General features: G+C 38.2%; 1 protein-coding gene across 1 annotated transcript in view; it reads right to left on the reverse strand.

Annotated features, from left to right (window-relative positions):
- Positions 1-9,512: 9,512 nt before the first annotated feature.
- xkr4 (XK related 4) overlaps positions 9,513-27,214 on the reverse strand; it is a 314,028-nt gene continuing 296,326 nt past the window's right edge. Inside the window, exon 3 of the mRNA XM_073042267.1 lies at positions 9,513-25,396. Within this exon, the coding sequence (XP_072898368.1) occupies positions 24,468-25,396 (929 nt within the window). The 3' untranslated portion in view covers positions 9,513-24,467. The remainder of the gene's footprint in view (positions 25,397-27,214) is intronic.

A 27,214-nucleotide genomic window follows, 5' to 3' on the forward strand; every position in this document is an offset into this window, starting at 1 on the left:
CTGACAGCAGAGGAAATTTTTAAGCAGGTCTGTTCCACTGAAATATCCCATTTGTCTGATGCAGGAAGAGCACAATTTGTTAATTTCTTTCTTGTTCCTAAGTCTTCACTTTGGTCTCATGATCCCACTCTTAGCTCTCTTTGTTTGATGCCTTGGTTATGCTAATGGAACCAGGATTTTCATTGTCTGAAAACTTTCTCCAGCAGCTTCCCTCTCGCAAGGAATGCCTACTGATCCATTCTGCACACAATGATTGCTAGTCCTCTGTGCCAGATCCTCTCTTTACCTCCTTGTACTCCAATGGCCATCAGAAAATCAATCCACTTATTCCCATTTTCTCTTGGGCCATGATCGCATGATCCACTACTATCCTGAACACTGGTACACCACAAGGTTGTGTACTGAGTCCCATACTCTACTCCCTCTTCACTTACGACTGTGTACCTGCATTTGACACCAACACCATCGTCAAATTCGCAGACGACACAACAGTGATCGGGTTGATCTCCAACAGAGATGAATCAGCGTACAGAGTGGAGGTACAGAACTTAGCGAGCTGGTGCTCAGAGAACAACCTGCCTCTTAATACAGCAAAGACTACGGAGCTAATTATCAACTTTGGAAAGTCACGGGATGACGAGTACACTCCAGTCTACATTAACGGAGACATAGTGGAGAGAGTGTCCACTTTCAGGTTTCTGGAAATACACATCTCAGAAGACCTTACATGGTCCACTAACACCACAACAATAGTTAAGAAAGCACAGCAACGCTTGTTTTTCCTCAGGATGCTGAAGAAAGCTGGTCTACCTGAACAGATGCTGGTGACCTTTTACCGCTGCACCATAGAGAGCATCTTAACATACTGCATCTCTGTGCGGTATCTCAACTGTACAGCAGCTGATAAGGAAAGCACTTCAGCGGGTCGTCTCTAGCGCACAGAATATCATTGGGACACAGCTCCCAGCCCTGGAGGACACCTACAGCTTACACTACCTAAGGAAAGCTACAAGCATCTGTAAGGACAATACATACCCATGCAATCATCTGTTTGAGCAACACACAGAAAGTGCTGGTGGAATGCAGCATTTCCAGCATCTGCAGATTTCCTTGTGTTTGCCAATCATCTGTTTGAACGTCTTCCATCTGGCAGATGTTATAAATTTTCTATGCCCGCACTTCCAGACTAAAAAGTAGCTTTTTCCCCAGAGCTATAATTGCTCTGAACCAATCGATCAAGCATCATCCATAAATTTGTTATATTGCTACTTTTAATACTGGTTTTATGGCTGTCATGCATCTGAGTTGCACTTTCGTACTGCTGGACATTGCTTGTACTGGCTAGTTACTTGATTTTATTTATTGTTTATTTATTTATTTTATTTGTTGTTTTATAGCATTGAGTACGAGAGTTGCAAACTCATTTTCGCTGTATTGGTGCATGACAAATTGTACTATGCAATGACAATGAAGATATTTCAATTTTCGAAATTGTGTAACCTAATCAATTGCCTCTTTGTAATCCATGAAATTCACCATCTTGAACAATGGATCCATTCTTTCCTACTGCCATATCTTGCTGTCCATTCATGGGCTGACTATTGCAGGTGTATATCACTTCAGCTTGCTTCATCAGTTCACTTGGGTGTCTGCAAATTCACAGCATAGAATCTGGGGTGAACAAGTGAAATGGACCTCTCTGTTTGCTCCTCATCTCCTTCTGGGATGATCTGTTGCAGTTATCACCAACAAATTCCTGAGAAGCAATTCATATAACCACTGCTGAAACTGCACATGGTAGTGTTTTGTTCTCAGTCTAATTTAAATTAAAGTGTGCCTCACCCTATCACTGATCACCTGTTGCAGTATCACTGTGCATGCAATGATTGGGACACGTTGCCAATGTCAGTGTTAAATTCACCACAGACTTCACTAATACTTCCAATTGTGTAAGTACTTTGTTACATTATCATTCCCTGGTAGTTAACCCTTCTGGATATGTTTCGCAGGCATATCTCTCCAACCTGAAAAAGATGTGAGCAAACATGAGGAAATCTGCAGATGCTGAAAATTCAGACAACACACACAAAATGCTGGTGGAACACAGCAGGCCAGGCAACATCTATAAGGAGAAGCACTGTCAACACTTTGGGCCGAGACCATGTGATGCACCATCAATAACTCACTCTGAGACGTAAAGGCGAGGTATCGGCTTTTATTGACTAGAAGAAGGAACAAGCAGTGATTGACCTCCATACTACATCCTGGAGACAGAGAGGCCGGGCTCAGACCTCAATCACCTTTATACAGGGGTCTGTGGGAGGCGCCACAGGAGCAGTCAGCAGGGGGCGTGTCCAGACAGGTATATGTAGTTCAGCACACCATGTGAGCAATAATTCTTTGTGTCTGTTATGGTCTGGCAGCTGGTGCAAGGTGTCAAGTTAAAATGGCAGCAACTTGATTTCGCACACATCAGTAACAAGGCTTCTCAATGTAGAATCATGCAGATTTGAAAAAAGTCCTACAGGCCATGAAATCCACACTAACATGTACCCATTTACACCAATCCCAATTTATTGTCCATTTGGTTTTTCCTACTCAACTTGTAACTGTCTCAGAGACATGTTTCAATGAGATGTTTATTTTACATGTTTTGTCACAAATTCATGATTATTTTATCATCTTAAAATATTTTATGTAAGGTTTTATTTAAGGACCAGAGTTTAATGGGTCACATGACCAGAGTTTAACAGGTCACATGACCATGGTTTAATAAAAGCATGACTGTGGTATTATGGGTCAGAAACAACATGGAAGCAGAGAAAGACACATGGCCCTAAAATAACCTTATTCTGCATGTGGTCCAAGAGGTGCACACGGTAGATGATTATTATTTTATATTGTGTACAGTGTTGCTGATGTGCCTTTATATGGACAGTATGATGCGTTTTTAGTGATTTACTTGATTTCAGCACACTTCTGATGTGCCAACGTGTTTGGGCCTGTTTATCGGCAGACACTAGCTTGAGAGACTTTAAAAGAGTGAGAGATATACGTTTCATACCTTTTATGACTTTTATTTTCTTGTGGTTTTCACGGTGTCTACTGAAGAAAGAGAGAGAGAGAGAGAAATAAAATAAATCTTCAAGGACATCTGTATGTTGCGTGGCCATTATTTCATTGGATTGGTGCAGTTGCACAACTGCACATGAGGATGCATTTCTGGTGACCAATTATGCTACGTCTTTGAGTGTGGGAAGATACCAGAGCACCTGAAGTAATCCACATGGTTACAGGAAGAATCTGCAAACTCCACACAATCAGCGATTGACAATTGAACCTGGATCACTGATCTGTGAGGCTGCGGCTTCACCCAGCTGTGTCACTGTGCTCTTCTTAAGTGACCCTTTTAGGTTCCTGTCATTAGCTGATTTCTGCTGATAACTCTCATTGGATTTGTGTGACCAGGCCTTGATGAACAAACCACAGCCTGCACTCTTGCATCTTTTCTCTGCAGGTCATATCTGATCAATTTGCAACATCAACTGCCTGAAACACCTTCACATTTGTTCTGCCGAAGGGTTTCGGCCTGGGGCATCGACTGTACTCTTTTCCATACATGCTGCCTGGCCTGCTGAGTTCCTCCAGCATCTTGTGTGTGCCACATACATTTTTCAATGCTACTGGGAGCAGCAATCCTAATTGTCTTCTGAAAATTAAGGCTTAGAGCAATAATGTGCTTGGGCTGTATGCACTTATTGTTTAAGCTAAAAACTAACTTGTTCGTCAGTGCTCAGTCCAAGAACGTAATGCAATTATGCTGGCTCTTATAGAAACACTTTCCAGATCCGATCAGCTTCTCTGGCATCCAGTTACACATACCAAACTTGTAGCTGTTGCTGATGGTTTTAAAGGGCCCTTTAGATCATAGCTACTTTGTGCCAACAAACAATTCACTGTTTTCTTAGTGTTCAAGACTAGACCACTAATGAAGTGGCTTTCCTCTGATAACAGATCACCCCTATTTTTGTCTATGATCTCTACAATGTTATTAGCTTTCAAGAACATCTGCAAGAGTTCCAGGTGAATTCTAAATATTTCTTTGTTTTATCATATTTCTCAAGACCCCAATGCCATTTCTAGTTTTGTATTCCTATTTGTATGTGGTTTTATTTTCAGTGTGAAATAAAGCAGATGGTGCCATCTTCAAGATGTCTGAAACCAAGGGGCATCAAAATATGATAGTCACTAACTATTCAAACAATGTCTAAGAAAGACATCTTTACCCCATTGAATGATTAGAATGTTGAATTCGATGTGATTGACAATCAGAGCTAGACTGCCATTTCAGATTTGAGATTAATATGTAGTTCATGGCCCTCACAAAGTTTTGCGAGCTTTTCCAGTTAACAGACCTAATTCTCACCAAGTCCACCCCATTGGGCAGTCGGTGCTGGCTGATGGAAGTGTGCAGTAGTACAGATGTCCTCAAGAGGAAGAAATCTTGGCTGGCTCCCTAAAATATGGCATTCTCCATGAGGAAATTCCTTTCATATTTCAAATAAAACTGCACAATGAGAGAGTGGAAACCTTTCCTGTCCATAAAGTGATCTGTGTTATTAAGGAAAACCTGTATGTGTGCATGAGTATTGTCAGAGATCATTTGTGCCCCTGGGAAGCCTGCAGTGTTGGAAATTCTGAGATGCCAAAATAGTTAAAACACATTTCTTTTTGTGAATGCAGTTTCTAGATGCTTCAGTGAGCCACAAATTGTGACACAATTAGAGGATTTGTGGCAGCTGTTGGGAAAAGTTCTGTGGTGGAGAAGTTAAGAATTAAAAGTGAGCTTGATTGCCACAGAAGGAGCAAACCAGGCTAGTGAGAAAGCCTGGCTTGAAGGTTTTCCTGGAGAATGTCACATAGTGCTAGAATATCTGTAACCAAAAACATGTAGCTTAACAGAGGGGTACAGGCAAACTGTGTATGTACCTGAAGACTTTATGGGAGTTTGCTACCTGCCCTAAACTTTCTGACCCATTCTGTATGGCAACAAAACAGCTACTGGTGGCACCACTGCTGTGGCATCACAGAATGGTTTACTTTTACTACAATTCTTTTTGCATACTCTGTGGTGTTTGGAAAGATCCCGAGCAACCTCCTGCTGTCTCTGAGGAAGTCCAGCTTAGCTTTCTGAAGTCAGGTCTCTGTTCTATGCAAAAAGCAACAAACTAACACGTGCTTTTACTGACACCATTCCATGACAATGTATTAGAACATAGAACATAAAATAGTACACACAATACAGGCCCTTTGCCCCATAACGTTCTGCCGACCCCATTTCGTGGAGCTTATTGTGGACCCTTTTTATAGAGAATATTTCAGAGCCAGAAACAAGATAAGCAAGTAATTATGGAATTTTTTGTGCCTTTGCTGCTGGGTAAGTGTCAGCTTACCAACTTGGACAGTATTTGGAAGGGCCCAATAGTGTGTCTGGTGCAATTTCAGCCATATGTGTTGACTTTTAATCATACATCGAAGGAAAGGAAAGAAGGGAAAAAATTACCTTGAGGAAGCAACACATACAGGCAATAACAATTTTATCCATTGATGTGATAAAAAGTCAAGTTCAAATTCAAGTTTATTGCCATCTGACTGTACCTACGTACAATGAAACAAAATAACGTACCTCCAGGCATACTGTATCCATCCAGACAACATCAGAATCAAAATCAGGTTTAAAATCTCTGGCATATGTCGTAATTTGTTGTTACGTGGTAGTAGTACATTGCAATATATAATAATAAACACTGTGAATTACAATAAGTATATAAATAAGTAGTACAAAAAGAGAGGAAAAAGGTAGTGAGGTGGTGTTCATGAGTTCAGAGGGGAAGAAGCTGTCCCTGAATTGTTGAGTGTGTGCCTTCAGGCTTCTGAACCTCCTCCCTGATGGCAGCAATGAAAAGAGGGCATGTCCTGTGTGATGGGGTTCCTTAATGATGGATGCTGCCTTTATGAGGCATCACTTCTTGAAGATGTTCTAGATGCTGGAGAGGCTAGTATCCATGAACCTTGTGCAACTTGTTTTGGTCTTGTGTAGTGACCCCCCCCCCCCCCCCCATACCAGACGATAATGCAGCCAGTTAGATTGCTTTCCGCAGTTTATCTGTAGAAATTAGTGTCTTTGATGACATAACCAAATCTCCTCAAACTCATAATGAACATAGCTGTTGCCCTTCCTTCTTTGTAACTGCATCGCTATGCTGGGCCCAGGAGAGATACTCAGAGATCTTGACAGCCAAGAACTTGAAATTCCTCACCCTCTCTACTTCTGATCCCTCTATGTGTTCCCTGTTCTTAACGTTCCTGAAATCCACAATCAATTCTTTGGTCTTACTGACCCTGAGTGTAAGGTTGTTGCTGTGACACCACTCAACTAGCTGATACAGTTTGCACTGTCCTCACCATATGAAATTCTGTGAACAATAGTTGTGTTTGAGCTGTGCCTGTCATGGATTTAGAGAGTAGGACAGCGGGCTAAGCACACATCCTTGAGGTGCGCCAGTCTTGATTATCAGTGAGATGGAGATGTTATTTCCAATCTGCACAGACTATGGACTTTGTTGAAGACCACCAAGAATCCAGTTGCAGAGGCCCAGGATTTGGAGCTATTTGATCAGACCTGTAGGAATGATTGTGCTAAAAGCTGATCTGTAGTTAATAAACAGCACCCATACACAGCACATAAACCAAAACATTATACTATAAATAAGTTAATGAAATGTAATTCAAAATGTATGTAGTAAAGCACAACACAAGTAAACAGTACTGTAAACAGTCTGGTGACAAGATCTCAGTGGTGGCAGAGTATTCATTTGTCTCAAAGCCTGGGGGAAGAAGCTATTACCTAGTCTGGCAGTCCAAGTCTTGATGCTTCTGTACCCTCTTCCTGATGGTAGTGGGTTAAAGAGATTGTGAGACGGGTGATAGGGATCCCCAACAATGCTTTGTGCCCTTTGTGATCAATGCCCCTGTTAAATGTCACAAATAGTGGGGATGGAGACCCTGATGATCCTCTCGGCAGTTTTTACTGTCCTCTGTAGGGTCTTGCTGTCCGATACTTTGCAGCTTCCGTACCACACAATAATGCAGCCAGATGGGATGGGTCCAGATTCGATTGTCCATTATGTGCACACCAAGGAACTTCGTGCTCTTCACCCTCTCCAAAGCATAACCATTGATGTGGCTATGGATAGACATATCGGAATTGGAGTCATGTACTGTGTCTGCTGCTCCCGGTGTGGGCTCCTGTATATCAGTGAGACCCAATGTAGACTGGGAGACTGCTTCACCAAGCACTCATGTTTCATCCGCCAGAAAAAGCAGGATCTCCCAGTGGCCACCTGTTTTAATTCCACATCCCATTCCCGGTCAGATATGTCAGTCCATGGCCTCCTCTACTGTCGAGATGAAGCCACACTCAGGTTGGAGGAACAACACCTTATATTCCATCTGGGTAGCCTCCAACCTGAAGGCATGAACATTGATCTCTCGCACTCTGATAGTGCCTTCCTCCCATCTCTCCTTCACCATTCCCCATACCCTTTTCTCTCTCTCACCTTATCTCCTTGCCTGCCGGTACCTCCCCCCTTTTTCTTCCGTGGCCTTCTGTCCTCTCCTATCAGACTCCCCCTCTCTCCAGCCCTGTATCTCTTTCACCAATCAACTTCCCAGCTCTTTACTTCATCCCTCCTGGTTTCACCTATCACCTTGTGTTTCTCTCTCCCCTCCCCACCTTTTAAATCTACTTTTCATCTGTTTTTCTCCAGTCCTGCCAAAAGGTCTTGGCCTGAAATGTTGGCTGTACTTTCTTCCATAGGTACTGCCTGGCCTGCTGAATTCCTCCTGCATTTTGTGTGTGTTGCTTTGATTTCCAGTATCTGCAGATTTTCTGTTTAGATAATTTCATAAACCCTTTGATTATACCTAATTTCATTCTTATGTTCTCTTCTAGAAACCCCAAAGGACTTGCTTGGTACCGATACCAGACATATACTTCCTTTTGCCTGGTTAAACATTCAATATTCTTTAACCCAACCTTGCTTCTTACCCTAATGTGGGCATGTGATTGTTATCTGTCTTTTAAAATATTTTCCCTCAACCAACTACCTTAAGTTTACATCTAACAGGACTTGACTTATACTATTGAAATTCTCCTTCTCCTAGTTTACGGCCCAAAGTTTGGTCCTCGTTACCAGTGATGATCTTGAAGCTTACTAGATATGTTCACTATTCCCAAAAGTTTCTTCCACGTACACTTCTATCACTTGCCCATCCTCATTCTCTGAAGTAAGTTAAACTATAGCCTGCTTGTTGGTAGACATTCTAGCTATGTCCAAAAAAATTCTTTTGAATGTACACTCAGTGGTCACTTCAGGTATTAGGTATCTTCTGTACCTAATAAAGTGGCCACAAGTGTACGTTTGGGATCTTTTGTGTTGTAGCCCATCCATTTCAAGTTTCGATGTGTCGTGCATTCAGACATACTCTTCTGCATACCACTGTTGTAATGCATGGTTATTTAAGCAATTATATCCTTGTCGTCAGCTTGAACCTGTCTGACTATTCTCCTCTGAACTCTCATTCATAAAGTATATTTTTCCCCCCAAGAGAAATGTCACTCACCTGATGCTTTTTTTGGTTTTTTTTTGCACCATTCTCTGTGAGTTCTGGAGACTATGGTGTGTCAAAATCCCAGGAGATGAGCAGTTTCTGAGATACTCAAACCACCCCATCTGACACCAACATTCATTCCACATCAAAGTCACTTAAATCACATTTCTTCCCCATTCTGATGTTTGGTCTGGAAAACAATTGAACCTTTTGACCATGTCTGCATGATTGGAAGAATAGATAAAAACAAGCATGTATTCAGGTATACCTAATAAAGTGGTCAGTATTTTATCAATTCTGTCTCATCTATTCCCATGTACCAAGACAATTATAGTTAATATTTGGACCAGTATCAGACAGTACTACACCATTGCTTTTAAACCATTCTGTAATTTACCTACATATTTATTCTTCTAATTCCTGTTGACTACTAGGAGACCTAGAGTATAACCCCATCAATGATTGTCTCTTTCTTATTTCACATAACTTCACTGGCTGATCCCTCCTTGATTTCTTCCCTGTGTACTGCCATAGTGTTCTCCCTTATCTGCAGTGCAACATCCTCTCCCCTTCTGCACCCCATTTTTCACTCTTGAAATTTGTCTACGCTGGAACACTGAGCCACCAGCCCTGGCCTCCCCATTATGGGAAACAAAATATCACTATTTGTTTCAGTAGAACTTCCAATGACTATACTTACACCGAGGAATTATAACTGATAGTTGGGAAAAAGCCTTAGGGAAATTAATGGCAAGACTAGTAGGCACAGTAAGGATGCTAACATGATGCACAAGCCTGTGACCCACATAGCACTTTCCATGCTTCAAAACTTTCTGCAAAAGTTGGACCCCGAGGTGAAAGTTTATTTTGTTAAGAAGGACACAGACAAGCAAATTAAACTGCTAAAATGGCCACAGTGTATTTATTCAATGAATTTGGTACCTTCTGCTGCAGTTAAAATAAAAAGTATACAAAAACTCTCAGGTACAGTATATAAAATTTCAAGTATTCCAATTATTTTACAAAAAAAAAAGACACGACTAATGTTACTATTTTAAATTCCATCATGATTCAATTCACTACAGTCGGAATAATAAATACACAATGCACATTCTGATTATTTTGTTCACGAAAGCTTATTCTATTGCTGAATAGCGTTACATTAGCAGCCACTAACCAATAGAATCTTTACAGTATCTATTTTTAAAGGAATGTGTGATAGAAAGAGATTACGCTATTATAAATCAGTTCATTATTCACAGTAAGATTATTTTGTTGTCACATTATTTCAGATGTGTTATAAGAGGATTACTAAAAGCACACAATTCTCTACTGCATCTTTCCACTACTGTACTTGTACTGCCTTAAATGTTTAGCTTATGACTGTGTAAACACTGATATAGTTTCCTATTATTTCATCACATGTGTGAGATTGATCAGCTGATGCATTTACCAAAAATGAAAAAGAACTTCTAAAATAAGGGGAGTAAGCACCTTCTAAAGTGTGAAGTACATCTCTGAGAGCAGAATATTAATATTTGGCTGGACAATATTTGAAATGGAAAATCCTTCCTCTTTATTAGAATTTTTGAGTGTATATTCAGGCATAAAAGATCTAGTTTTGTTTGCATGGTAAGGAATGTAAAATTTGATGCAATGTATCAAAAGGTAATGCATGTAAGTAAAATATTTGTAGATTTGAGCTTCCCATTAAAGCTTACCATAATTATGAAATTGAATACTATATATAGGGGCAAAGTTGTGGGTGGATATAAACTGCTGTTGTGGATGAACTGTCCGTTAAAGGAAATGCCCAAGTTCCATTTCTAGCTCATAGGTTTCAAGAAAGGCCACTGACCTACAAGGTGAGCATTATGTCCACTTTAAAATCTACCCCATTGGGCCTGCACACTACTACTGAAAATAAGTTGCTCACATTGAAATTTTCAATAAAACCTACAAAAAGTATTATAAGAGACTAGAAAATGCAAAGTGCTTTCTCAGATGAATTACTATAAAACGAATCTTTAAAATGTATGTTTAAAGTAAACCACGGTTGAGGTAGTTATAACGTACAATATTTTGCAAAAAAAAACATTCTGCTGCAGCACAAAAACCACAGTACACAAGTGACACATTCACCTTTAGTTCACACCGTAAATAACCACATCAGTTTGCGTTTCATGTTGATACTTTTCAGAATAAATTCCTTTTTTTAATTAATGCCTTTAGATTTAACAGTTAAAGCCTAATGTCAAGAACGTAGGTTCTCTTTTAATTGGCATATTCCTCTCCATTTTATTCATCTCCCATGGCATGTGTTGGCAATAAAGGTAGCCTTCAGATGAGATGAAAATAGAAATGCTCAGCAAATCAGACAACATCCACAGAGACAGAAACACTGCTAATTGAACCTGCACCCACAATTGCTGCACTCTCAAAACTCATCTCCTTTCGAAGTAGAAAGCCTACCTTTTGTTGCACAGTAAACTAGAGAATAATTGTTTACAATCAGATATTAAATAAAAATTAAACAATGATTTATATTAAACATTATGTTATAAAGTATAATAGAACTTAAAACTTAAATAATGAAAAGGAATAAAAAAAATAACAAATAATTCAAAAAAAAATTAACTGCCTTACTCCATAAGACACAGGAGCAGAATTAGGCCATTTGGCCCATCAAGTCTGCATCGCCATTTATCTGACTTGTCTTCCTGTTGTGATAGAGTCATCATTAAAATCAGTTGTAAACACTGGGGAATTCAATAAGATCTAGTAACACTGCTGTACTCCAATAGGGAATCCAGTGAAAATGCACATGAAATGTGCCGACTACGATTAGGTCTGGAAGTTTCATGTTTGTGTACACATATATAGAAATCCAAGACATGACAGTATGTGTCAATAAAATTGAACTGTCCTCTCTGGTTCATGATTCTTCATCACATCTGACCAGTGGAAGGAGCCTGACATGTTATCTCTGTTTCTCTCTCCAAGGGTACTGCCTAACTCGCTGGTTATTTCTAGTTTATTTCTCCTTTGTACTTTAGATTTCAACTTGGGAATGGGAAGTAGAAGAATTCCTAGGAATTCTATTGTTGAGTACAACATTCAATGCGCTAAGCAGTATTTTTCCCCTGAAAATTCCAATTTCAAATTGTGGGTAACAATTTCATTCATACATTACACACCAGGTAACTATTGCATTCACTGAAGGGAGACCACTAGATGATTACAGTGATGGCAATTGAACCCAAGCCTTAATCCCAAGCGCATGCCTTAACCCAACAGTTGAAGTTAAAAGGCATATCCTAACATGATTTCTTCTCAGCGGTCCCAAGACTGTCCCGAGTCAGGGTAAACCTTTAGTTTTTTTATTCCCTGGGGCTATTGACAGCAGGGTTGCAGACTCAGGGGCTCGACTTTTATAATGCAGTATACTTTCAGAGGCCCACGATCCCTTGTCCCACCATTCTCTCGATACAGGTCCCAGAGCTGCCCTATGAGATTTCCCCACAAATTCTGCACTCACCACACTTCTACAAGGCTTAGATTTGCAAATCTATTGTGTACCGTCTAAAGACATAATAAATACTGCAGTATTGCTTCTCTGTAGTTTCCAGAGAAACTAGTGCCTCTTCAATATGTGTTATGTCTACTGGTGTGATGAAGGATTTGCAATCACTCTTATTACAAATTTATAAAGGCAGTTTATTTATAATTTATATATAATCAAAATATAAAATTAAGGGATTGTATTACTCCGATATTTCCCTTCCAACTCATCTTTAAGTTTATATTTAGTCTCGACAATGTATTTCCTCCAACTTGTTTTCTTATATTTCCATATGTCACAGGAGCTCACTTGGTCAACTGAGTCTGTGCTGTTATCAGAGTACACCCTTTAGTTTGATTTCCCGTTTTATCTCCCTGCCGTTCATTGTTTTCCACATATCCATCAACTCCCCTCTATTGCTCTGCTCGCACCTACAGTAGAATAGGAACATCAGCCAACAGGCATACCCACACATCTGGGAGGAAGCCTCGTGTTTACAAAGAATGTGCAAACTGCAAACCAGCAGCATCTGAAATCAGGATCGAACCTAGTTCATGCGGCAATATCACATCAGGTCTTGAGGGATCAACCTGAATGAGAGGAATAGGTACAATCTTGGCCCCAAAATGTCGACTCTTTATTTCTTTCAGAAGATGCTACCAAACCTGCTGAATTTCTCTAGCATTTTGAGGGTGTGTTACGCTGGATTTCCTGCATCTGCGGAATCACTTGTTTCCAACCTGAATGAGAATTGTCTGGGTGTACATTCACTAGCAGGAGTTGAACTACCATGGATTCTGGTTCATTGGGCCACTGATTCATCAGGGCGGCCGCTTATTTGGGACAGCTCTCTTAAAGAACAGAAACTAACTGAGAAAACAGCCAGGACTCCCTTCATTTATTTGAGACACTATTTAATTGGGACAGGAGATTATTGCCCAACAGTTTCTAACTAGTGTCGGAAATGTGCACCGTGTGGCTTTCTCTGCCTCAGGCGGCTGTAGAGGTCTGGTTATTGGGTATACTTAAAGCGAAGTTGATAGTTTCTTGATTAGTCAGGGTATGAAGGGTCACAGGGAGAAGGCAAGCAAATGGAGTTGAGAGGGAAATGGGCTGGCCACAATGAAATGGTGGAGCAGACTCGATGGGCTGAATGACCTAATTCTGCTCCTTTTTCTTATGGTCTTAGGGTTTAATACACAGTTTGGTAGTACCTTAATAGCATTGATAACATTCTAGTTTGTTCTGTATTTCACTTAAATACATAATTTGTCACTCAATTAAATGGTCGTTCATCTTATATTTTTTTAACTACTTCCATGAATATGGCTAATTAGGCCAAAATATACTGGTCCCGATGAGTCCCAATTAACTGGGATCCACTGTACATGCAATGATATATAACAGTGCATTCAATCTCTACTTACTAATGTGACTTATAGGATTTCAGAACTCAAGCTTCACATCTCCTCGTTACAAACACAAGAATGTCTGCAGCTGCTGGAAATCCAAAGCAATACACAGAAAATGCTAGAGAAACTCAACAAGTCAGGTAGCATCTATGGAAATGAATAAATAGTCGACATTTCAGACCGATATAGTTCTTCAGACCATCTTCTAATTGTCTCTTGCAATTTTTTCAGTATAAGTTTTAATCAGTATTTTCAGCTATGTCCTACAGCCAGGTTGTTCAATTTACATCAGGCTTTTTATGCATTTCATGTACGGTTTTGGTATTATTCACCTGGGGCTAGTACCATTGCATGATTTTAGTATTAGCAATTTTCTTCTTCCAGAATCTTACTACTGAGATTTATAATGACCAAAACCATACCAGGAATGATTTAGTGCCGACCTCTCATATTTTAAATTTCACATGAACATTAATTTGAACATTCTATTGTTTTTGAACAACAGAAGCGGTTCCTTGAAGAGTGCTGTTTCTGCTTTCATGCAAGCCCACCAATACTGAGTTAACCTTTGCCCAGAAAAATCAGAGTTCCGGATATTTAAAGGGTGAAAAATGATATCTAATAAATTTTGTTGCAATTGGCTGTAAGATGTGATACTTTTAATTGTTGTTATACTATGGTCAGTAAAAGTGTGAAATTGTTTGTTTGAATTAAGCAACCTCAGAGTGGTGTTGCACTTTACATGTCAACATCAATAATTTTGCGTCAATGTATGGTGTACACCAAAACAAATATACTGTAGATTTAAAAAGAGAAATATTAAACTACAAGAATGCATAGCTAACAAGAACTTTTGCTATATTAAATGAAGTAGGCCAGCCAGTCAGTTACAAAATGTAACAACTGCTTTAATTTCCTCACGTTACACAATATATTTATACTACCTGGGTTGGATCACTGTTAAAAACTGGGTCTGCAAATCTCGATTAAAATCTTTTGACAGGAATAAAGAATAAAAAGTCCACCCGCATAACAGCATTTAGCTTAATAAAAAGGGAAATCACGTTGGGAAATCTCTCAGTTTTACCTTTTTGCATAGCTGATGGTGGAATTAACTACTCAATGTGAACAAATGCTTATCAGTACAAAACTAAAAATCTGAAAAATCAAAAATGGGTATTTACAAGTTATATGCAAGATATGATACAAAATTGATTCACAAATGAAAAACACAATGGCTCACTCAATTACTAAAGTTACTGTACATCAATTTAGGGTGCATACATTTACTTTCACAGCACAAAATGGATCACCATTTCAACAGACAATACAAAGGTTAGGTTGAAGTGCAAACATACATAATTAGCTACTATTACAGTCATATCAAAACTCTAGGATCTCACAAAATTCCTTATGAATATTTTTACATGATAAATATTTTACACAAAAGACAATGACAGTACATGTTTTTTTTACTGTGCCCATTATAGCATTATTTCTGTTAGTTAGGCCATCATCACCCATAATGCAAATAGTTTTTTTTATGGCTGCCACTCCTTTGTTGAGCTGGCAATGATATAGCACATGATGATTTAAACAATACAATAAAATGTAAATGTGCAAATATACTTTGTAGCACACTCTGTCACTTTTACAGTGCTATCATATGTGGTGCATTTTTTTCAATTTAGTTCTTTTTTACATCTCCCTTCACCTCCTGATCTAAGCTGGGCTGTGATACTCTATTGGTGGCTCTCCACTGTACTTCACTCAAGTGGGCATTTTCCCTACACGTCATCCTTGACGCTGCACGTTGTCAGACTACTGAAACATTGCAGCTGGACCTACTCTCCTCTCACACATGGTCTTTTCAATAGATGTTAAGGGAATGCAAACCGAAGTGTGTGGATGATTTCATTTAATCCTTAGCACCTGAGATCAACCAGATAATAGTTGTGCTTATATTTGTTTTTGTTTCCTCTAAACTATGTTTCAGACTCATTAAAATGATTCATAGCAGGGTAATAACTGAAAGTAGGCATGAAAGGAAATTTGTTTAGCATTTAAAAAGATGATTTGACATAAATTTAAAAGCATTGCACAAGTTCTCTGGTAGTAAATCAAGTAGAATGGGATGAAATGCTGGTGTAATATTGAGTCTATGCTGATGATAGAGTCCTTCCCAGGTGGATTGTGTTGGAAAGTTGAGAATGGAATGTTTCAGTATATACAAGAAAGAAGATCACAGTAGTAGTAAGTCAGAAATTCATGACTTAATGTATCAAATAACTAAGACTTTTCCCTTCTAATTGCAAACAAAATCAGTTTAGTTCTTAACAAATTGCCCTTAGTTCCTGATTAATGCAACCAGATGTAATTAGAATATTTGCAATACTCTTCTCCTACTGGGTGAGCAAATTCATGAGTGTGTTGTATTATTCAGTAGTTGCTACTTACAGTCATGCAATAACAGATTTTGGTGACTGTAAAGAGTGACAGATTGGCGTATGGAGAAACTTTAGAGTTTTAATTATGGTGAGCAGTTTGTCCTTCAGGCAACCCTCTGGAAGTTTAAGCAGGGAAATTGTAACAGGGATCTTGTAATCAAGACCAATGGCTGGATATATTAAAACTCTACAAATGATTCAAGATGAAGAATTAATGATGAGAGTGCAATTTACTACACAATTATTCGCAATGTGCTCAAATGGCTTTCTCCTATGCTTATCAACATTGTTTCTAGTCAGTTATCCCTCTTCTTGCCCTGATCGTATTTTCTAAAGTAACCAAAATGGACTGAATGAAAAATACATGGGAGGAAAGAAACTTCAGAAGTTCTAATCAAATATTGATTATGTTAAACTGGTCAAATTTTCTTCACAAAGGGAATTTTCTGATGTATCTGAATAACAAAAGAATCAGACAGCATCATGGAAATACTTTGAAAGTTTAAAGATATAAATGTCCAAGTAATATAATCTCTAAACAAGGCGACCAGCATTAAGATTTGAAAGCTTAAATAATAAAAGGATAGTTTTCCAATTGAGTACTTTTTTTTAAAGAAAACTCGTGAGCCAACAGTACATATTAAAATTTGGGAATGCCTTGTGTATAACTTCTTGATTATTGAAGTCTGTGGCTGGAAAATTATGAACAGGAATTATATTTTTAATGTACATTATCTTGTGCTTTTTTTGTAAGATAGAATATTGAAATTATAAGCAAGCTGATATATCAAAATTATTTTACTTTTCAGGGATAAAGTATTGCTATAGAATATTTTTTACATACAGTATTTGAACAGTCAGAAAAGCAGTATTTATAAATAAGTGATTATATTAGGAACAAGACTTATTCATAATTAATTTGGACTCCTAGATACTTAAATTTGGAAAAATGTCCACATTGGAGGAAGTCAGGACCTGGGGACAATTTTGAGCTATTGAATCTGATTATTCTAGTTCCAAATGTTTTTTGTTTGCTATGATTCTTAGTAAAAACAGTTGTTCTGATAGTTATCTCATGACATATAATGAAAGTCAATGCCAACAATGAGCTCATAAAAGGTTTTTAGTGTTCTACCACACATGGATAATTTTCATTAGCTTGTCTGAGTGTCCTCTAAAACAGGACTTAGATAAAACACTAATAGAGTATTTAGGTTACTTTGTCAAGATGAAGATCCATGGAAATTAAATAAAATAACTTGAAATGCTTTTCCTAATTTTTGGATTTTATGCAAACTATATATTCATTAATTGGTTTAATTTCATATCAATATGACATTAAGTAGAAGCTTCTACACACCAGGCCTTTTGATGAATCTGTGTTCTAATTCCTGACGATTGGTCATTGAGCTGTTGCTTTCCCCATAAAGTACATTGGTAAAATGTTTTTCTTTTGCTGAGAAACCAGAAGTACAAAGCAAATTATGCCCGAACACAAGAAAAGTAGGAAAGAAATCTTAAAAGGAGAGCAATGTGAGTACAAAGTTTGCATTCTAGAGGGTTGAAGGTTGTTGGGGAGGTACAGCAAGGAAAGGTATTATTTGTTTTGAGGTTTTGGCAAAGAATGAGTTTGATTAGAGTAATTGGAATGAATTTTGGTATGAACATTGTGGGTTGTAAGTAGGAGGAAGAATGTGAGTGACTTCAGATTTACAGCCTTGGAGAAGAATTATGCAGAAATATAGAGGAAGATTAGAAAGAAAGTTTATGCAAAAAGTATAGAGGGATCTCTGACTATATTATGGATAAAATTGAGAAATGCAAAAAAAAAAATCGTGATAGTGAAAGCAATGTGGGAGGTTGAAGTCAGTGAGGAATCATTAATCACAAGAAGTTTGTCATGGATTTCCTGGGTTCTGAACCACTAAGTGCTAAAGCCAAATGGTCCTCTCCCATGTTGTTGTGATAGGTCAGCAGATAGGTACCCTCTGACTGGGATAAATAAAGCTCCTGTTTAATTTCATGTGTCATGTGAGTGAGCCTAGGAAAGATTTTGTTTAATCACGATCCTGAATTTCTAATATGTTATTGACATTTATCATATCATGGAGGAGTGTTGTGGAAGAAAGTCTACATCTTTGGCAAAGATAAAAGGCTTTTCGGATTCCATGGGTATAATTTTAACATTAACTGAAAGGAAAGAATAGGCTATAAACTTGACAATTGTTCAATTTTGCTTTTTAGCAGAGTAAACAAAGTAATCTAGTGGGTGGAGTGTAATAGCACCAAATCAGCATCCAGGTAATGAGAAAGGTCGACTATCCGGAGTTTTTGTGAGTTCCTTTTGAGATAATCAATGGTGAAGTTGAGGAGCTTGCTGGATAAAGAATGCATAAAAGTGGAACAGAAGTTGATGAAACCTGCATAAGATATCAAAACGACTATGCTTCAGATTTTGGTTTCAGTCATGATCAAGACAAAATCATGGTAACAATGGGACAGCCAAAATCAATGTCATTGATTCCATTGTTAATGCCGTTGCTGAGCAGGTACATAAAACAGTATTTAAAGTGGACTAAAGCACCGGGCTTATCTAAAATCATTTTAAATCAGGTATCATTTATAGGCCACAAAGGCTGTTCAGGAGGTTAAGCTGAGGAGAAAATACATTTTCACAACCAATACAGGACCCTGATGAGAGCTGTAGCTGATTAATTCACCAGAGGAGCTGTAAGTGTTAACTGGAGCATCCTATCTCACTAATATACGTGTCAATAAGGAGGTGGTTTCAAATTGCCAATGCAAACTGCAAGAGCTGAAGCATTTTTTCAAGATTTAGACAATATTAACACAAAGCAGTCAGCCATCTTATTCACTGCTGCCACTTAGGTTGTATTTGGGAGACAGAGTAGATATTAAGAATTCATATTTCCCACACTAGGATTAGCAAAAACTAACGTGTAGGCTTCATGAACGTAAATAGGTAAACAATAAACTTATGATGGCATTGATGTTGGTGTGCGTATTGTTTTTCTCACAAAGCTGTGGAAGTGGCTTTCATTTTTTGTGGCTGAATTGCAATTAATTATACCACTGAGCTGAAACAGTACAATGAATTTATTTACATGACTGTTAATACAGGAGTGAGGTACAGAAATGAAAAAAATTACTGTAGGAAACAGCCACAAATCTCATTTGTAGTCAGTTTGTGCTTTCCCCTAAAATAGTTTTACTGTTTACCAGGCTAATTTATTTTTTGAGTTCTTCAGCCTACATTCTCAATAATGGGAGAGCAGAGTAAATTTGATTTCAACATTTAAGAGAAATTTGGATAAGTACATGAATGGGAGGGGTATGGAGCATTATGGTCCTGGTGCACAGTAATGAAACTAGGTATGATAGTTTAGCTTGGAGTAGATGGGCTGAAGGGCCCGTTTCTGTGCTGTAGAGCTCTGTTTCTATGACAACCAAAGGTCAACTGGCAGAATGACAAATTGGAATGCTGCTGATGAGAAAGTTCCAGGATAAACCCCAGCAAAATGAATCAAATAGGTAGAGGCGGGTAAGTGTCACAGTTAAACTGATGAAGCATGCACCTTATGACAGCTTTAATAACTCATTTTCATTTAGCCATCCATATGAGGGAAAACCCTGGCTGATGAAAGTTCTTTAGAGAAAGGAATTGGTGGAAAAGTGTCTCCATTCATTTTCCTCAGCCTAATAGCCAACTAGTGCCATTACTGAGGGCTGGTTTTTTAAATACCTTAGTCAACCATTATTAGGAGGGGCAATTTCCCAGCCTTTATGTGGGCTCCATGTGTATTGGGAAGTCTTGAGCAATTGCTGATCCTTAATTATTGGTTGCTTTTTTAATAAAGCAAAAACAAAACTGAATCATTTAAAACCAAGTAATAGACCTTATTGTAGTAATTTGACCTTTGTACCAAGAGAACTGAGGACAAAAATAAGGCCTTGACGGGAATCAGTGGATATTGAGGGTAATTATTCATGAAAAGACAATAAGGGCTGATTAAGGAAGACATGGGACACAGGAAACATTGCAATTATTGTATAAGTAATCAAAGTTAAGCAATCAACTACAGCACGGTCAGATAGTTGTTCATTATATTTGGACAGGAATAACTGCAATTTACAAATCAGTGGACAGGAATGAGGCAAGGGCAGTGGAAACAGAGAAAGCAGAAGTCTTTGATTTTACCATGTGGTGGCAGGAATGGAAGTGGCCAGTTTGTGAAATTGTCCTTGCAGTCACCATTTTGCCATTGTATGAACTGTTTGTTAAATTGATTCTCGCTATGGTTTAACTTAATCTGAGCAGTTGAATGTGGACACAAGGAGTTTCTGCTAATGATCTGCTAAACCTGATACCATTGTTGGGCATGTTTGCAGAAGGAACAGCTTGTGATCTGATCAGCTGGGCCAAGTGTTTGAGTGATGTGTTTAGACTGGTTTGAACCCATCTCAGTTGGATAGAACAAAGAAAATCACCTAAGGCACAAAGCTGAAGGAAACAGCCATAAAGCAATACCGCTTGTGGCCCTGGGCCACTTCCAATGACAACTGACACAGGTCAGTCAGATGACCTTGAGCCAAAGAATGCAGGATTTTGGGAGTACAGGCAGCGACAACTCTCCAGAGACTAACCATCACGGAAGTGGAAGACCCCACGTCACACCCATGGAGGTCGTAACCGGACCACAAGGAATGCCTGGCCAGCGTAGACTATTTTTCCCGGTTAATGACCATTTCTCTTCTTTGAATGTTCATGGAGGTCAGAGAAATTTAGTAGGTGTGCACACAGGTATTCAGTTGTGTAAAGTCACATGCTTGTGAACTGAACCAATAAAGGTACAGTACTTGTCTGAATATACAGATTCCATCTCATCATTATTATTGAGGGTTGACCTTTGTAACGGGATTCTGTATGATTGTAGTTGCTTCGGGAGCCTATGCTGCAATTGATCACTAGGAAAAATAAACAATCATGCCTGAAACCAAAATAACTGGAGTGTTAAGGGGAAGATCAGGACACACAAGACTAAATATAAATAGTCTACACTGATGTGTTTTATAATCCTTATGAGTTTCCTCCTATTTCATTTAATTAATTTCAGTCCTCAAACATTGTTTTCTGTTCCCTTTTCTCTTGTATACATGCATTTTAAAATTAAAAGTATTAAAACTATTTATAACTACTTCCTGTATGGCAAGTTACACATTCTGAAAGCTAAAACAATCATTGAATTTTTTAAACAGTATTTTGGTGATCATTCAATGTTTCAGAAAATATTCAGCTGCATACTTAAAATAAGGAGGATAGCTTAAGTGAGACATATCAGCTCTATTTAATATGACCCAAGTGCAAAATTTTTGGGAATTGTATTAGGCTCAGCCCATTCAAAGCACATTTACTTGCATACAAGCTTGCCCCTCACTGATACTCTCCTCTTCCAATCGCTCCTCCTTCTAAATCTGACTTTGATGAAAAACTCTTTGGAGGAATTGATTAACTAAGTCAGAGATTGAACCCATAGTCCAAAAAAAAGAGAATATGTTACTTGCTATCCTAAAGTATTTTTGGGCTGAACATATGTGGTCTAGAAATTAGACTGGACTGTTATAGTTTTGTACATTTTCAATGTTGCTGAGGCCTTGGGTGCTACGAAACTGACACTTCACTATTTCAAAGTGCATTAAGAAAAATACAACACCAACCACTAAGTCCAAATTGGAAGTGGAAGGTTTAAGAGATTGCAAGCAGTCCAATATTCAATTAGGACCCGGGACTGGGTTGGGGTTGCGGTGTTGGGGGGGTGATGGTGGGATTATGTCACTGGTAAGTAATTTGGAGATCAGAGTCATTGGGGCAGTAAAAGGAGGGGAAAATGCCTTTGTACAGACTAGCTAAGAATCAGGGACATTGAAGATTGGAATCACAGGGAATTTAGACGCCATGTAATCTGGTAACAAGAGGGAATTGAAACAACAGGTTGTTTACTATTTAAGGATTGGGCCCAGTCTGATCTAGGGGTTTGAGAGCTTGCATCAATGCAAGGTGAGATTCGAATCTCTGTCGGATTTGGATCTCTGCAACCTAGATATGAATTATTTCTGGAACAATGTGACCTAATTTCCCTGAGAACTCCTCAAAAGAAGTGTTGCATGGGAAATGATGCACTCGAAGTAAGACTGGCACTGATGCAAGCTCACAAATGCCAGCTGAATTTTGAAAATGTCCCAGGATTGGTTGTTAAAGAGATTCTTCTTATCTGAAGTATTTTTAAATTGCATTCCTCTGAAATATGTGGGGTTCTGTAGATCTAATTTTCAGTCCTATGTGTTTTTGCTGACAAAAGAATGCCCACTCTCTCCGATGACATCATGGAATGTTACCAGATTGCTTCCTGCATATACAAAAAAAAAGCAAACATTTATTTGCTAAATTAGTAAGATTACAACTTGTTTATTTATATATGTTTTAGTGAATGAAACATTAATGCCATAAATCTTAAGTGCTAGTTATATCATTGTATAGAGATTACACTGCAGTGAAGGTCAAAAATATATTTGAATAATGGGAATATCAGATGGCGCAAATGAATCAATTTATTACCCTTGCCAACACTCTCTGGATCACAAATCATAGACCACAAATCTAAGATAGCTGTCAATGTTTTTATAATTTGCTATGTATTTCAAGTAATCCGTCTCTCAGCTTCGAGACCACCATTCTTGCAGAGTGCTGGAGACACAGGATTCACAAAGAATAATCTGGCATGGATCTCATTTAATATCTGCACACTTGATTATCAATGGCTGACAATGTGTGGCATACTGTATAACTAAAATCTCAATGCATTTTTGAAAAATGGGGCAAATTGGTGTTATTCATAATAATTAATGGCTGCAAAACAATTTTAACAAGATATATACATTATACTGAATAATCAAGAAAGCAGTATCCCGAACCAAGATTTTCCCTCAAAAATTCTTTTTATGATAATGAACATATCTTTTTTTTGTGAAAAAACAAAGCAATTTCTCTAAACCCATTCTTTGCATATTCCTGTTGTATTTTGATTTTTCAGACAAAACACTTACACAGGTAAAATTATTAATAATTGGAACATAAATAATGTACAGTAATTAGATTAGTTTCCACTGACAAGCAATATCAACCTTGTCTAATGCAAAGTATTTAAAACTATACTCTGGCACAGAAGCATTTGCCCAATTGTTCATCACTGATTTATACAATTACATTACAACAGAATGCAGGGTCATTGTACACTCTCCATAATGTCCACAATAACAGTGGAAACAATTCTGTGGATCTTCTCTTGCAACTATTTACAACAATTTAGCTTATTGCATCCCCCATTAAAATTTTCACTCCATGAATGTTGATAACATTCTGACATTACAGCCCAAGCACAACTTCCAGTATTGAGGAATGTTTCATAGTCAGCTGTCAAGACTGGCTTCAACTAGAACTCTGCCCAGCAGCTGATAAACTGTATAAAGTTTGTCCTTCTTTTCTGTTCTGCTAAGTACTTTCCATTGAGTGTACAAATGGTATGTGCCTGCACTTGTACGTTAAATCTTGACTTTTCTGTTAAATTTACATTGGTTTCTTGGCATTCACACTGAGATAATCATGACCCTACTTCTCACTAAAATTCCAGGTTCAATCAAATCACTAAATAGCCACAAACTGCAAGTTAATGTTTTGGTGCAGACACCTTTACTTAAGCTTTATACATATAAGTAGATAGTTAAAATTCCATTTCAGTTCCCATGATGATACAATCCAGAATGGAAAGCTGCCAAGATTGTATTCAATATCTGCATAAAATTTAGACCACAATATCACGATTCTCCATTTAAAAAGTTACTTTCTAGCATAGTTCACAATATATAAAATAACAAGAAAATCACTTTTTTTAAACTCTTACATAAATCAAAGAAACACATTTTGCAAATGTTGCCCAGTTTTAATAACTAGAAAATGTGCATGTTCATACTGCCAGCAAATAATGTACTATGAATTCTTGACAAGTTTGAGAAGCCCAATTTTGGTAAATTGTGCTGGCAGATGAATTAGCACCATATCACTGAAGTAATAAGAAAACGCTAATCATAATATTTCTATGCTTCTCCAAGTTTATAAACATTGATGCTCTTGGCAGCATACACATCAGTGTACTGTGTGCATCAAAACCACAAACTGCTTTATGGTCTCAAGAGATGCAGCACCGAGAGGAAACTTTCTACTCACTGTTATCACCACAGTCCTAGTTTCAGCCTCTGGTTTGGCAACATGCTTCCTTAACAGAACAGCTTGTTAGCTTATCACAGAGTTGTTTCATACTCCAGCCTTTCTTCAATGAGGGCTTCATTCTTGTATTGGAGTTGAGGTGGCGAGGATGCACATTCAAAAGCAAGGATGGCCTTTCGTAGACTTCTGTCCAAAACGTGTCTGTCCCAAGCTGGATACTTGTTTCTCAATAGGTCAATTTTGATCACAGTTTCTTCTATCCGCGGTGTGCGTGAAGATGGTGTCGAGGGTGCAGTAGGTCTGACCTGAAAAACAGGCATACAACTATCTCTTTCTGGGAGTTTCTGTTCCCTGCTTTGAGATACAGACCTCAAAGCATTTGTCGAGACATCTGCAGGCAAATTGAAAGTGGTGACAGGTTCCTTACAAGCACAGCTTGGTGACTGGCCAAACCTTGGTCCATTTGGATGAAAAAAGGCATAATACATTAACATAAAAACAATTCCAGTCAAAAAGCTGCTAAAAACAACACAAAGTGCTGGTATAGCAAATGCATCAGTTATTTGAGGTGCTCGGTACAAGTACCACAGAGCACTCAAGGCTGTGTTTTCCAAAAGGATTCCAAAGTAGTAGATGAATAACCGACACCGAGTCCTTCCTTCTTTAACATTGAACCAACTGAAAATATAGATTATTCCCACAACCATATCAAACACAATCTCCTCCCACTTGGTTATGCAGAACTCTGTTTCACAATGAACAATCCAGAAAGTCATGATGCACCAATGTAAAACAATGAAGATCCCAAAATAGAGCTGGAAAACTGATGCGAACAAGGCAAATGTGATGACTCTGGCTGCAATGGTGAAGAAATGCCAACAGAACTGAATAATAACAGCCAGGTAGCTGATGGGTTTTTTATCATTTCTCGAGTCTCGAAGAGCCTTCTGGTAGGATGCCAAGGCCCAAGCCAATGAAACCAAGGATGCAGCAGCTGTAAGGCCTGTAGGAAACACAGAAGCGCACAACTGGTGAGTGATTTTAGGTAATCAAGGGCTAGCCAGAACCTTTGTAAAACATGACAAATTTGAGCTTAGAAAGATCGTTCCTAAGGAAACTTCTCCAAGTATAACGTTTATTTGAAAATATAATTATGGAGATATCAATGGGAAGAATGGACAACAATATGCAGATATCAATGGAAGTGTACCAATTCACAGAAATGGAGGCAGTTTGGATGGAAAAACTTGATAAGATATTTTATTACACCCTCTCAGAAATCCCATTATGATAGTAACCTCCCTGTTTGCTGGAGAAATTGTGGAAATAAAAACGCAAATCATTATCATATTTCTTGGGACTGCCCTGTTATTAAAAACTATTGGAGGGGGATACACAATGCCTTACAAGACATCTTTAAATGTGAAATACCCTTGGAGAGTAAGACCATATATTTTGGATATATACCTCAAGAATGGCTGAAAAGAGATAAATATTTAATGAATATACTGTTGGTGGCTGGTAAAAAGACTCTTACTAGGAAACGTTTATCACAGGAGAGCCCAACTTTAAATACATGGATGGAAATTACAATGGACATTTACAAAATGGAGAGGATAACAGCATCTGTTAATCATAAGCTGGAACAATTTGATTCATACTGGGAAAAATGGTTTATCTACATAATTCCTCATAGGCCCGATTTTATTCTCACAAATCAATGAATCTGTTGTAAAAAAAAGATCACTCCCTACCTGTACATAGTTCTTTCCTTTTGCTTGTTTTTTCTTTCCACTCTTTTCTATAAGTATATACCCCAGATAAATACTTTGTGGAGATTTTGTAATATATATGATTATATGATATATATGTACAATGTCTGAAATACATCTTATGGAAATGTTTGATGAACTTCAATAAAAAAAATTACAAGAAAATATAATTACTTGCTTTCTTTGCCTGTTTAAAAATGTTTCATTGAGAATAAGTGCCTAGAAATTTTCTTCTCTAGTTGTAGTACTAAATGTACTATATCACATTGTAGTTAGCCTCCAAAATTGGGTTTTATTGAGTTCAGTGAAATTAATTTCTAGGCAGACAATGCATTGCTGTTGCTACAGTGCAGTGCATGTAATACTACTGACAGTGGATGAATTTCTTTGCAGACTTTGCCAGGTTTATCATCTGTGTAGCAATGGCGGATGAAAATATTCACACTGTAATACTAAATAAACCATGCCATGTCTGAGTACCAGGGCAATAGAAAAAGACACAGACACAACAAAATCTACATGAAGGAGCAGGAAGCAGTTGAAGATGGCCCTTGCAAAAATGCTGAGGGGGCTCTAGATGTGCGTGCATAGTGTGAAAGTATTAACTGTGTGGTAAGGGTGATTCTATGTATCTGCTAGCTCACAACCCACCTGTGGGCAAATGATCTAATGGGTAAACTGGCAATGCTTCTCCATTCAGCTCTTTGAAAACATTTTCAGTTAGCTCCCATGACATTATTGGGATCTAAAGATACACTTAAAATGATTCCCCTCCTTACAGATATTCCATTGCCTGCACAAAAGATCAGGTTAAAATCAGAACAAGGCAGGAAGGCTGGAAGCCATCAGGAAAGAGGTACAGGAGTCTCAAGTCCCACACCGCCATTTTCAAGTTCAGATATTATCCCTCAACCATAAGGCTCCTGAACCAGAGGGGATAACTTTACTCACCCCTACACTGAACTGATTCCACAAACTATGGACTGACTCTCAAGGACTCTACAACTTGTGTACTATCTATCTATCTATTTATTGTTTTTGCACAATTT

The sequence above is a fragment of the Hemitrygon akajei genome, chromosome 1, assembly GCF_048418815.1.
Source record: "Hemitrygon akajei chromosome 1, sHemAka1.3, whole genome shotgun sequence".
Taxonomy (NCBI): Eukaryota; Metazoa; Chordata; class Chondrichthyes; order Myliobatiformes; family Dasyatidae; genus Hemitrygon; species Hemitrygon akajei.